At 36.7% G+C, this 14,050-nt stretch overlaps 1 protein-coding gene across 5 annotated transcripts in view; it reads left to right on the top strand.

Moving 5' to 3' along the window:
* The window catches only part of col16a1 (collagen, type XVI, alpha 1), a 101,137-nt gene extending 92,632 nt beyond the window's left edge, over positions 1–8,505 (top strand). For all 5 annotated transcript variants that reach the window (XM_015371546.1, XM_015371548.1, XM_015371545.1 and 2 more), the window contains 10 exons: positions 845–898; positions 1,010–1,060; positions 1,218–1,307; positions 1,394–1,429; positions 1,937–1,981; positions 4,131–4,325; positions 4,521–4,584; positions 4,744–4,920; positions 5,038–5,115; positions 7,338–8,505. In XM_015371546.1, the coding sequence (XP_015227032.1) occupies positions 845–898; positions 1,010–1,060; positions 1,218–1,307; positions 1,394–1,429; positions 1,937–1,981; positions 4,131–4,325; positions 4,521–4,584; positions 4,744–4,920; positions 5,038–5,115; positions 7,338–7,531 (984 nt within the window). In that variant the 3' untranslated portion in view covers positions 7,532–8,505. The remainder of the gene's footprint in view (positions 1–844; positions 899–1,009; positions 1,061–1,217; positions 1,308–1,393; positions 1,430–1,936; positions 1,982–4,130; positions 4,326–4,520; positions 4,585–4,743; positions 4,921–5,037; positions 5,116–7,337) is intronic.
* The last annotated feature ends 5,545 nt before the right edge of the window (positions 8,506–14,050 follow it).

The following is a 14,050-nucleotide window of genomic DNA, read 5'->3' as shown; positions in this document are numbered from 1 at the left end:
CACATACTGGGAACCTTATTCTCTGATTAAGGCGGCCCTGGTTCAGTTTGTTTGTGTCCTCTTCCTCTTTCTCCACCCCTTTCCTAACCATATACTGTATCTATTGCTATCCTAGGCTTATAGTGGTTTTGATAACACTTTCATTCCACGTTCATTAATAAATGGTCTGTTTGCCACTTATCAAAACTGCTTATTTTTGACTCATCTTAGTGTGGACATTGAATCTCCCTGCAGCTTTTAATTGATGGCTGACTTATTTGATTGTTTCTCTTATATCTTAACTAACTTTTTCTTTTTGTACTATTTGAAATTGACAAATCAGGTCTGAAACTCATACAGATATAAATGTACCCACAACTCAGTGAACCAAACAAAACACAAATTAGCTGCTATAGTTGAAAAAGCAGTGCAGTGTCCTTTCCGAATCCTTAAACATATCTTTTTTTAACAAATGCAGAGCATGTTTAAATATATATATATATATATATATATATATATATTTATTTTTATTCATCATGTTCCGTCATTATGATTTCCGCGTCCCTTTCCAATGACTAAAGCCTTTGGCCACAAAATATTTATTAGTTTTTTTCTACAAAGAAAGATCTATGCAGTATTTCTCACACTAATGCTGAGATGATTGCTGGGACTTGACATTTTATAATTCAAAAAGTTAAGCTTCTTCCAGAAAATTTTCAAACAATTCAACAGTTGATGGCTACAAAAAAGAACATGGCTCGTCTAAAGGAATATTTTAATGATGAGAAAGTGTTCATTCAAATTCTGTCAGTAATCTTAGCAGCATCTGCAGGTTTAAACCTGTTTTATCTTTTAACTTGTACAGGGTGACCCGGGTACCCCAGGACTACAAGGTCGACCAGGAACTCCAGGCCAGATCGTAAACACTCCTCTGTTTAAGATGACAAACAGTATTTTGTCATTTTATCTACCATGTTTTTTTGTTTTAGCAAATCAAAAATGAAACTAATATGTTTGCTTTCTTTTTAAGGGTGCAATTGGACCAGCAGGACCTCCAGGACCTCCTGGTCCATCCGGAGTGGTAAGAGTGAATCTCAAACATTCTTATATTTTCATATGTTTGTCAAGTAAATTCCTGAATCGTGGAAGGAAAATTTGTTCTTAAAGTAAGATCAGAGAACCAAGAGTTGGACACAAACTCCAGTGATGATATTAAAATTACTGATCATCCTCTCCAGGGTATAAAAGGAGATAAGGGCCAGTCTGGAGATAGAGGCTTGCCAGGGATTGCCGGATCTCCAGGAGCACCCGGGCATCCAGGACTTATGGTAACTGTTCTCTAACTGTTATCTCCTATAAATTGAGTTAACTGTGTTGGCTTTTAATGTGTTTCACTGTTTGTTTTGACTTTTAGGGAGAGCCTGGCAGTGATGGTGCTGCTGGTAAAGACGTAAGTAGCCTCTAGCTGTTTGTGATTCATAAATTCTTATGGTGAGAGCCTGATGTGGTGGAATGTATAAATTATTTTGTAACCTTTTTCTTGTTGTCACCTAAAAGCTGCCTAATTTATAATGCTATCTTTATTCTTTTTGCTTTTATTATGTGTGGAAATTGTAATGTGTGTCGACAGTATCATTTACTCTGACACCCCTAAATAAAATCTAGGGCAACCACATGCATCTGAGAGTCACCAGATTTATCAGTGTCTTTGTATGACTACTTGTATAAACTAAAAATCGGTTTTTGTCTTAAAGATTGACAAAAAATCAATTGGTCAGAGAAACCCATCATTACAGAAATTTGCAGCAAGAGCTCCTCTTTTGGAACTGAATACAGGGGAAACTCTATAATAACACCTGTAGTAGCTGAAAAAGGACCTTGGACTGTTCAGCGATAGCCTATCCAACCTGGCTAAGCATGAGCAATTTTGAAAATCCTTTTTTTTTTCTTTTGGTAGGGAACACCAGGCCTTCCAGGGGATAGTGGACAACCAGGTCAAAAGGTAAGCGTTAGGGATTTTGACTATTTCTTGTCATACCAGAGTGTCTGCTATTCACTGCATCTTGAGACTATGAAATCAGAGAGAGTTTTTTCTTTTCTGCTAAAGCTCAGGTCGGCTTTTGTTGGCACACAATGGTTTTGAAAGGGCCAATTCTCTGCTGGTTTAGCCCACTCAGCATTCACACTTAAATCGTCATCAGTTCACTAACCCTCTGATCCCACAGCGGACCTCTTCCGTACTCCATGCCTTTCCCTCCTTTTCAGACTGGCAGGCTGGTTCCCTGCCTTGCACCCAGCAAACTCCCTAGCTGTGTATCCAGGGAGTTTGCTGGATCTCTGCGAGGACAGTAGCTTACAGTACGTGGGCATGGCGATAGAGTTATTCTTCAGCTTCTGGGATAATGCTATTAAGCTTGAGAGGAGATGCTAGATGAGGCTATTTGTCACACTGACAGGACAGCATTGTCAGGGTTTTAGCAGTGCAGAACAGAGCAGGAAGACAAGAACGGGACCCTCTATTCTTCTCACTCCTCTTTATTCCAGGAAGCTCTTGTCTGTTGGTGACGTGTAAACATTAGACGTCCATTATGGGCTGCTTTGTCCTCGATAAATCACTGTCGCTAATATAGCGGGAGTGTTTTTGAGCGTGTTTACACAGTCTGCATTGTAAGTGCTGCTGTGTGGAAAGTGATAGAGATGTAGGGCAAGACTGTCTTTAAAAGACCTGAATCTTAAAATAGTAAAAAACTACTAAGTATCATCAAATGATATCTAAGCATATACGTTTTGGTGGAGTTGGGTAAAAAAAGAAGGAAAAAAAGGGTCACCTTGCCATTTAATTTAACTGACCCCATTGGTAGAGAAGGCCACAAGTCAACTGATATTGATTTTCAGTAACATATAATAACATTATAACAATTTTTAAACAGAACTCAAAGCATTATTTGCGACATATTCAGTTAGTTGTGGTGCAGTAATTATTGGTACATCTTTTCACAACCTAATTTTACCAATAGACATAACTGAGTTTACACCGATTATATTCTACAAGGTTACAGAGAGAGGGATCTTTGTTCATTCCTTCCCCAGTCCTTTAGGGCACATATGTCCTCTAACTTTCAGGCTTTGCCTCAACATACCTGACTAAAATATTAGCTCATTGGCAGAGCACTATAGAGCATGACAGTATCTAAGTGAGGTAGCTTAGCCATTTAATTCAAGGGTGTAGGGTAAAGGTACATCTAAAGGTTGCATGACATTGGGCTTTTAGGATTTGTCTATGACATCAATGCTCTAGTTGTTTTAAGTCCTGGATCCTCTCAAAACTGACCCTTGATTAAATTCAAGTGTCTATTAAATTTATGTCTGGGAACTCAGACGAATATGGAAAAAAGACCCATTTCTGTTCTTATTGGGATAAATCATCTTATAAGAACATGAATTGGCAACCCATTTTAAGTTTAATAACAAAAACCACCAGATGTCTGGATTTGAAGGAGTTCATCAGCAATGCATTCTAGAAAGATTTCAATGGTCTTTGGAAGAAAAAAAAAACAAGTCGACAGCATCACAAATTCGGCAGTATATAACAGTGGGTTTGGGGTGCTTCCCTGAATATTGATGTAATTTTTCATGCAAAAATCCACCTGAAGTACCTCTTTGAAGAGAAGCACTATCTTTATTTTCATCTCAAAGCCCATTGTTCCATTTAACATACCGCTAGAGTACACTTCTCATATTTTCATTTGTGAAGGCGGGATAGAAAATGTATTTTTTTCTCTGCCTGCTGTTTGTGCAGATATTCTGTCATGCCATAAATATACACCACAAGAAAACAAAGGGGGGGAAAAGCTGTTATTTTGTAACATCTTATATAAATTAAATGTACAATTGGATTTTCATAAACTTACTCAACATAATATTATATATATAAAAAAAGTTATATTAGTTACATCTTTACTGGGGTTACTCATAAATGTGTACCTCACTCTGTGTGGCTGACTCTAAGGGAAAATATTTAGCATGTAATAAGATAATTATTATTCGTACTACTAGAATTATAACAGTCAAGTATAATATGTATGATTTATCTAAAACACTAAAGATATATCCTTTTTTGTCTATAAATAACTACTTGCACTGTATTATAGGGCGAACAGGGGGCCCCTGGACAAAGGGGTCTTCCAGGAGAGCGAGGTAGACCAGGTCCACCAGGAGGCGGGATGTATTCTGCAAAGGATGCCCAACCCATGATGGGCCCGATTGGACCCAGAGGAGAAAGGGGAAGTCCAGGTTCTGATGGACAACCAGGATCCCCTGGTCCTCCAGGGCCACCAGGAAACGATGTGAGATCTTCTTTCACTCTTCTCACAGTACTATTTTTATTCTAATTTATATAATTTGCAGCCTGTTTTATTTCTATACGTTGTCTACAAGCAATCACTGTAAATCAAATAATACATTTTCTGATTATCTGCCTGATCAATGTTTCCCTGTCTGTTTTTGTCAGTCAAATTTTTTTTTCTTCTTTTATTTAATAGGCTTTCGTCAACTATGATGACATCAAAAACTTCATTCGGCAACAGGTTATCAAGATCTTTGATGGTGAGGTTATACACAAATATTCAATGAATGAACAATAAAGCCCTTTTACACACATTAAATCACCATTTTCTTTGTAAATTAGGCCTTTTGTTTAAACTAATTTTGCTTATTCTTTGGAAAATAAAATAATGTTTGTTTTAAATGTGCTCCCTCTTTTAGAGAGAATGGGATACTACATGTCTCGCATGCAGATGCCAGTAGAAATGGTGGCCTCACCCGGTCGACCGGGGCCCCCAGGAAAAGACGGTGTTCCCGGTACTCCTGGACCCCAAGGTGCTCCAGGGCTTCCAGGACAGATCGGCAGGCAGGGCCGACCAGGAGGACAAGGCCTCCCTGGTGAATGGATTTCACTGTTTACTTTCTTTTGTTTTGATTTTTTTCATCAGCATTATGCAAAATAATATGAATCTTTTATTTATCTCCCATGTATTAAATTTATCTTACTCTCGGCAGGACCTCATGGTCCACCAGGAGCAAAGGGTGACAAGGGTGTCGGAGAGATGGGAGATATAGGACCACCCGGTGCACCAGGTAATACATCCAATTAGTTTTTAAATATCTAAACCAGGCATCCCCAAACTCTGACCTCGAGGGGTGCTGTCCTGAAGGTTTTAAAGGTTTCCTTGCTCCAGCACAGCTGATTTTAATTTAAAGCTGATTAACAGGCTTTTTCTCAACTGCAATCATCAAAATCAGCTGTGCTAAAGCAGGGAAACATCTAAAACCTGCAGGACAGCGCCCCTCGAGGACCGACTATGGGGATGCCTGACATAAACTATACCAAGTTTTGATCTAGATAATATTTTGGATTTGTTCTCCTTTATTTGTACTTGTTTGACTTAGGTAAACACATTCAAATATATCCAACCAAGCTATTTTTTCCCTCACTTTTCATCAAGATCAATTACATGGTTAAAAATTTAGTTACTTTGTGTGGAATTTCATCCTGTGTCCAAGGTAAAACCCAGAATTAGCTCAATTTAAGCAACTTTTCTAAATTCTTTTATGTTTTTCCTTGGTTAATGATGTAGAAATAGGCAGTGTGATGGAATGATTTGAAAGTCTCACTGTGTTAAAATCACAATTACTAATTTAAATCATTCAAATCATTTCAGCATATCCAATCATCCTTAATCATCCCAGAGTTCAGAAAGCATTTCTTAAATTAGAGAACCGGCAGCTATTATCACATCTCATGAAGTTGTTTGTTAAATTTTGAATTTGATAAGCAAATGTGTTCACTTCAAAGGAATACAGATGACTCATGTTTTGTTTTGTTTTCTTGGTCCCCTAACAACAGATGTACTTGAACATTTTCAGTAAAATTAATTTTCCTTTTTACATAATTTCTGATGAGGTTGATGTCAATTAATCCTTAATGTTTGCCGTCGTTCTTCTGGAATCTTCTCCAGTGTTTCTGATCCTCTCCTAAATGGATTTCTTTTCAATTTGTGAAGTTTATTATTCATTAAGACCAAAGAAAACACATTTATTTATCTTACAAAATTCATATCGTAGTAACCAGAATCATACATTTCTCACAGTGGTCTCTGAGTGAAAAACTGTGGATTATATCAACATCCCTGCACAATGACCACCAATTTTAAGATATATTTGCAGAACTGAAAGAATGAATTTTATCAAGGTTAAATAAGGAGAAGAATATTGTACAACACAAATAGAAACAGAGAAGGGCTTCGTTGGTTCCTTTAATGCGCTTATAAAACTGACAATAACTACAAAAGAATAGAACAGAGCAACTCTATACAGGCAAAAATAAATGTCCTGTAAAAGGGGCCTGTATCTTTTTGTTTTTTGTGTAAATAAATATTTATAAAAAAATAAAAATAAAATGGATAGTACCCTTCTAAGTTTAATATCTTTTGTATCTTCTGAAAGTTCTTTGTCCAGTTTTGTCCTTTATTAAGCTCCATCCATCTTCCCATCCACTCTTACCAGTTTTTTATTATCCCTGAGGAAAAGCATCCTCACAGCATAAAGCACTCTCTGTACCACGTTTCGTAGAGGGGGGATGGGTAATTGACAGTGATGTTCGGCTTTAGCATTTGGCCATATAGGTTGCTCTATTTGTGTGCAAATAAAATGTAAATTTTGGTCGTATAATTAGAGCATATTCATATTAGAGCATATTTCAGATGTTTATAGTGTCTCCCTGATGATTGTTTAAATGCAAATCTTTTAATTATCTGTCATAAATGACTTTCCTCTTCTAACTCTTCTTCATGTGTTGGCTTTGTTGAGAGGACACAAACTTGTCCTGATGAGAGATCTTCTTACCTCAGTTGCAGGTCTTTGAAGCACATCTAGGGTTATCATACTGCATCTGTCAATTTCCAGGTTATGGATTGAACTGTGCTAAGATCACTCAACCCCGCTGAAACCTCTCTCCAACTCCATCATTGATAGTTTCATGTCCTTTGGTCTAATTTACAGACCTTAAACACATTTATGAACAGCTCAGTTACACACATATAGACATTTTTTAATGAGATGACTTCTTAAAACAGTTATTTCTGCACGACTTTATCTACTTTGTACTGAAAACAATTACAAGACACACTTTTAAGTTTTGTTTTTTGTATCAGACCATAAAGCCCTTTTCACCTTTACAATTATGAACTTCTTTGAACCAATATATTACATTAAGTCCTTTTTTTTTCTAGATGTGAAAAAAAATAAATATAAAAAAAGTGACACTGCATATTTTTTCCCCTCTTTTTTTCCTGTTCTAGGTGTTCCAGGCCCCCCAGGCTATGGCAAAATGGGACCTCCCGGACCTGTTGGCCAGCAGGGTGTTCCTGGAATACCAGGCCCTCCTGGACAGCCTGGATCTAAAGGGAAGGAAGGCCGTTGCAATCCAGTAGACTGTATGAGTCATCAAGTAGACTACAGCCCCAAAGGCCCACCTATCAAAGGTCCTTGGTAAAGGTCTGCAGGACGAAGGGAAAGAAGACTGAAGAAGGAGGCCCAAGCATTTGAAGAAATAAGAAAATTTCAAGGATTTCAAGGACCCAAGGAAATTTAATTAGACTAGATGCCACAAAGCAAAACTTTCACATGGGTTCACCAAAAAGATCTAAGCAAAGTGTATTTCTATCTAAAGGCCCCACTGGATATGAGGCCCCCAAAGACACATAAGCAGTGATTGCATCTTTTTCTTTTACTTTAAATGCCATTTCATTGCTATAGCCCTGTCTTGTTTTCCTTTTCCCACAATATTTTTTTTTTAAAACAAATATACAAAAGTCTTAACTTTTTCTGTCCTTCATATATTCTGGTCTTTCTTCTTTCTTCTTATTCTTTTCTGTATCAGCCATTAGTTATTTTCTTTCTCTACCTCTGTCAACAAAACAAACAGTTATTTTGGTGCATTGCTTCTATTTCTCCTTTCCCTTTCTGTGACAATTCCATTTTGAGTAGACCCCATGCATTTGTAATGTTGTCACTGTTGAGGTGTCTGAGGTGTAACAAATCTAACTTGAAAGAGAAAACCCCTGCACATCTAGTTTAGGCAGACTTCCTTGATGGATTGTTTTGTACATATTTTTATATGTGTATATATATATTGGCTTTTGATACTCCTTTGAGGTAGCTTTTTTAAAGTCCCAGTGGTTATTTTGCAACAAATGTAAAATGATTATGTGTCTATAAGCTTTCAAATGAAAAAAGAAAATTGTTTTGGCAAAAGAACAATTATTTATAGAGGCAATTTTGTATTTATACACAAGACAAACTGGCTTTTGTAACTAGGTCCCTAAAGGTCATCAAGTGTATTTAACTCTTATTTTATTTCAGTGTAGCCCTATTCAGAAATGTTATGCTTTACTTGGCTGGTGTTTGAGAATAACATTTGAATCACTTTTTTTTCCAATTCATTCATTTATTCCATTGACTTTCACTCAACAGAGATCCAGCTGTATCACATTTCACAATTACTTTTGCTGTTACATATCACTGGTTTTAGTTTCATGTTTGTTCCAGTCGCCCAATTTTCCAGTTTAATTTTTTTTTGGTTTTGTGTTGTTTTTTTTTTTGCAAATTAAAGGTTTAAAGCATGGTCATATATTTGTTTTTAATGAAATTAAAAAGCCTTAAAAAATCTTTTGTTTTTAATTAATTAAAAGTAATTATTTTTATTTTGTTTTTTGTTACAGCTACTTACTGGTCTTTTAAAGGTAAATTCGGTCTACATAAAATTTTTATATATATATATATATATATATATATATATATATATATATATATATATATATATATATATTGTGGTGAAACCGTTTACAGAAGAGGGTAAAATAAGATTGTAAGTATAAATAACATAAGGGGGGTGACGGCCTAGTAGTTAGGGCATAGAGCCCGGAACTCTGAGGATCTGAGTTCAAACCCCTTGTCCCACTGATTGCCACTCTGGGTCTCTGAGCAAGACCCTTAAACCCCAATTGCTCCCTCGGCGCCCCACGATGGCAGCCTACTGCTCCCCAAGGGGAGGGTTTAAATGCAGAGGTAAATTTCTGTAATGTGAGATCAATAAAGTTCAATTATTATCATTATTATTATATAAGAACAAAATAAGACAAGGAAAAGAATAAAATAGGTTAAGGGTATGAATAAATAAGTTAAGGATATGTGTGTGCTATCTAAATAAGTTAGACACGCAAAATGCATCACATAATACCACTGAACAAACATTTTGTCCCTCTTAACCACACTCACCAAAGCTGTCATCAAGAAGCAAAAATTATCTTATGGTAATCATTTGTGGTGTTGTGGTAAAATGTAATTTAAAATTTCATAACATCGCCTACCTAAAGCAAAGAAGTGTGGTTCCCAGTTAACATTAATGAGATGTACAGTGACACAGAGGTAGTTATCATTATTGACAAATGTCCAGTGGTTCACTGTCCACACGTTGCCTCTAGCAACTTCTAATCTGTTGCTGCTTTCTCCGTGATGTGCTTGTAATGTATTCTCATCCTGATAGTTCATCTTGCAGGTAGTTTGTAAGATGGGTCATCTGTGGCCACCTGGAGAACAAGCTCGAGCCCACCATCTTCAACCATGCTGATGGGTGTTCTTAAATGTAAATTTTACCTTAAGAAACCCACCCGCATTATAGCTGCATGCATGTTAGCACGTCACATTCGATGTGTGAACAGTACGCCTACACACAAGACTGATTTTTTCTCATCCCCCGATATACATCCGCGCTAGGTCATAGCTATAGATCCAGCTCCCTACCCAGCTGTGAGAATCAATTAACGGCGATATTTTTTTTTCTATCACCCAATAAGAGACTGGTGTTAACGTGCTGCGTCGATAACGCCGATAATTGCCCACAGCCCACCCCTAATAATATATATATATATATATATATATATTTTTTTTTTCTTTTTCACATTAAATTCTATTGATGAAAATGAAAAGTGTTTTGAAGTTAAGCTTATAATATGATATTCTTTTTAAAATATGTAAAACACAAAATGACTAACTAGATTTTCAGTGTTAGATATTTAGAATCACTTCCACGGTTTTTGCAAATTTTCAGGACCGCTGTTATGAGTGACAGACTTTGACTCTCAACTGTTGTCAAAGGGCTGGCCTGCCATAAGCTGACAATATGTACCTAATGCCTATCAGCACCAATGTGCCCCATTTGTTTTTGAACTTCCACTTATTTATTTTTTAACCCCTATTCTTTTTTTTTTTTTGCTGAGGTATTATAAATCAAATCAGCTTTTGGCCAAGTATGACCATCAAGGATAAGTAGTGGTCAGCAAATAAGCAAGAGCTCTTGGAAGGAACTTCACCATCTATTTTTAACTTTTAGAAAAGGGTAGCTGGAGAGGAACATTTTACTACAGAGTGCCAGATGATAAAGATTTGCATAAAGTAGCATTTAGGCTGTAATTCTTGAAAAAAGTCAGAATATAATTTAGTGATGCATTTGCACAAAACATCACAGGTACCAGTTTTTCTAACCTTAAACCAAGAAAAAAATAGTTTTCAGCATTGTTATGATCAATTTCTGAATTGGGTTGATTTTTGACATAAACTGCCAGTCCATACCTGTGCTGTGGCAAAATCCAAAACAATACTTAAGAGCAAAGGAGGCCATATTGAAATTAATTGTAGACAGAAATGAGAGAAGCATTTTCTTGTTTTAAAGAAATGTTTTAAAGCTTTGTGAGAGTGAGCAATATTTACTGTAAACATCTATATGACCTCTAACCAAAGTAAGGTAAGTTGGTTTCAGGTTCAATGATCGTACTCCTAATATTCACTGGTGTCATCCTCTGATCGTTCACTCAGTTTACTCATCTCCTCATACATGGGTGTTTTGTTAAGCAGAGGGATGAAAATGCTGTATACACTGAGGACAAATATCAAGCATGAAACTCACTTCACCACCGCATTATATCCCTCTACAGCCCCCTTATGGCTCCCTTAGCTGATGTGTTATTTCAAAAGCTATGTTCCATTGACAATATTTTGTTTTTCCTTCATATTTCTCTGTTGTTCCTTTTTGGATGATTTGATTTTATTGACTTATTTTTTATTTACTGTAAGTGTCAAGCACCTTGGTTGGAGCCAAGAACTTTGGGGCTTATTAGACACTTTAGAATAATATACAATACATGGAAGAATAATAATTAAAAAAAAAACATTGACATATTAATAATCTAGGAAATTTTAGACACATACAGAGAGAAAAGTTTATCATATGGGATACAACAAATGCCAGGCCTTCTTCACGAACTTTGACAGAGCAACAACATGATTTTTAAACAGCCAGCTTTTCAACATGTCTGCTTCATCTTTCCAAAATAAATCAGACCGTTTTAGCTGAGTTGATAAAAAAAAGTGTCTTAAATCCCAGTATAAAGAACAATAAAGACAAAATGAAATGCATCTTCCACAGTGGATGATGCTGGATTCATTGTTATGTTGGGTTGTGTTAATGTTCTGAATTGTACATGTTACAGAGTCCTTTGCATTAATTATGCAAAGGAAACCTACCTTTTCAGCTTCTCATTATCCCAGGCTTGTGTCACAGATGTCAGGCAGTCATTTAAATTAACTTACGAGTGCAATCATCCATCCACAAATGTTGAAAATGTTTTTCCTTGTCATAGTTGACCAGATACTACTGCTGTAGACCATACTCTATGGTTCCTCTTGTGTTTTTTCCATCCAAAGCTCTGTAAATTTTATTTTCTTATAAATCCTTCATGTTATGATTCCTATTATGCCTACACCTGGATCCTTCTAAAGGACACAGAGGGTCTCAGGATGTAGACCGGCCTTGTGGACCCCCCCCCGCCCTTCCCCTTGTGGCCCAGTTGTTGAGAAGAGCGTGCTAAATCACCCTGCTGGGAGCCAAAATGCATGCTAAAATGCCCTGATGAGAGGAAAAATACATGCTAATAAGATCTCTTGGAAGGCAAAATGCCCACTTAGGAGTGGAAATACATGTCAAAGTTCCCTCTTGGGAACACAACACAGGTTAAAGTGCCCTCTCCCATGCCAAAACATGTTAAAGTTCCCTCTTGTTAGCCAAAACACTGCCTAAAGTGCCCTCTTGAGACCCAAAACGAGTGCCAAAGTGACTTCTTGGGAGACAAAAGGCATGCTAATGTGCTTTATAAGGAACCAAATCGTGTGCAAATATTCCTTTTTGGGAGCCAGAAAATATATGCTAAAGTTCCCTCAGAAGCCAAAATGCTGCTTAAATTGCCCCCTTGTAAGCCAAAACGCAAGTTAAAGCACGCCTTAGGGAGCCAAAACATCTGCTGAAGTGCTCCCTTGGGAGCCAAAACGCATGTTAAAGTCCCCTCTTAAAGGTGAAAATTAGTGCTAAAGGGCGCCTCAAGTGGTGAGGGCCCACTATATGTAAGAGAAAAAACGATCTAGAAAAAAGTGAAAAAATTTCTTAAAATAAGTGTATTTACTTTAATTTGAGCAGGTAAATGAGATAGTTTGCCAATCGAATTAGTATTTTTTACCCCTAAAATAAGACAATTAGATAAAATGCACTTGAAATAAAACAATGGAATTGTGTTTTTGAATGTAAATTGTCTTGTTCCATTGGCAAAATGTCTTCTACCTCCTTAATTCAAGAACAAACGCACTTATTTTAAGAAAAAAAAAGACTTATCTAGATTTTGAATTTTTCCAGTGTGTGCCTTTTTTAACTGCTGATGCAGTGGTTAGAGGGCAGTAAAGTCTCTCCTAACCACACTGCACCCCTCAGGAGGTATAATAGGCTAGCTGAGGGCCATAAGGGATGTTCTAGATTCTGGTGGGTGTCCCAACCTCGTGACTTCTCAAGGACTTATCTTAGAGGGTAGAAAATATGCCCTTTCTACTATGATTTATTCATGTTCTGCTAGCTGAAGTGAGCTACTGCCTGCTAGTAGTTGCTTCTTAATGACCATGCAGTTTCTCCTTTCCTGTTTGTACTCTATAGCTACTTTTTGTAATTTTATTTTGTGTTTGTTTTAGTTCAATGCATAATTACATTTTGGTAGTTGCACGTTGTGTCTTCGGGAAGAAAATTAAAGTCTTTATGCTTTTTTACCTTTATACCTCAGCAGCTATTTTCATCCAATTCTCTAGATATCCATATCTACACAGTATAGGCGAGTACTGCATGTTTGAATTTATTTTGTTCCTTTAAGTAGAACAGACCTTTAACAAGCACAGATTCACATGCATACTTTATAAGCTTTTTAACTCGGTTTTGATAAAAAATAAATGGTTGCTTGTCAATGCTAACCACATTCAATGTTAAAGCTCACACAGTTTAGTCAATCAATGTTGATTTTTGGGCTCAGTGAACCAAACATGTTGATTGAGCTGAATATGTGAGGCAAGGGAGTTTATTTACATGCATTAATCAATAGTTGTAATATTGCAAGGATGTGGAAGCGTCTCAAATATATTAAATATCTTCCTAACACTGATACAGAGGAAGATTGGATTTTACAAAAGGTTCCACTTTATTGGCTTTGGAAGAGGAAACATCCAGAAATGACCGACCCCCCCCTCCCTTTCCCCTCCCCATGTCTTTACAGGTGATTATATCAAGAATAATAAATAGCTTCTCTGAAGTGACATAAAAGAGTCATCCTGTGGAAATCTGACAGTGGCATTTATAGCACATTTGAACCGTTAACTAATTGTTTCATGGAAAAGTCATTAGTTTGAAGGATCTGCACGTTATTCTTGCACATAACAATCAACACACATTTACAAAGATTTACAGCACTGCATTGTGGGAGATGGGAGTGCCTTTCAGGATATCCTGTTGCCAGGCAACAAGAGAAAGAGATAAAACTTGTTGTTAGTTTCTAAAATGAGACTTAGGTAGAAAGTGGGGGATTGAAGGAGGGAGTAAGCAATTTACATGAGTTATATCAAGGATTTTACTCAAGCTTACAGAACAGGA

The sequence above is a fragment of the Cyprinodon variegatus genome, unplaced genomic scaffold (assembly GCF_000732505.1).
Source record: "Cyprinodon variegatus isolate N-32 unplaced genomic scaffold, C_variegatus-1.0 Scaffold60, whole genome shotgun sequence".
NCBI lineage: Eukaryota > Metazoa > Chordata > Actinopteri > Cyprinodontiformes > Cyprinodontidae > Cyprinodon > Cyprinodon variegatus.
The sequence above is the reverse complement of the archived record's forward strand: the minus strand, read 5'-3'. Positions and strand labels throughout refer to the sequence as shown.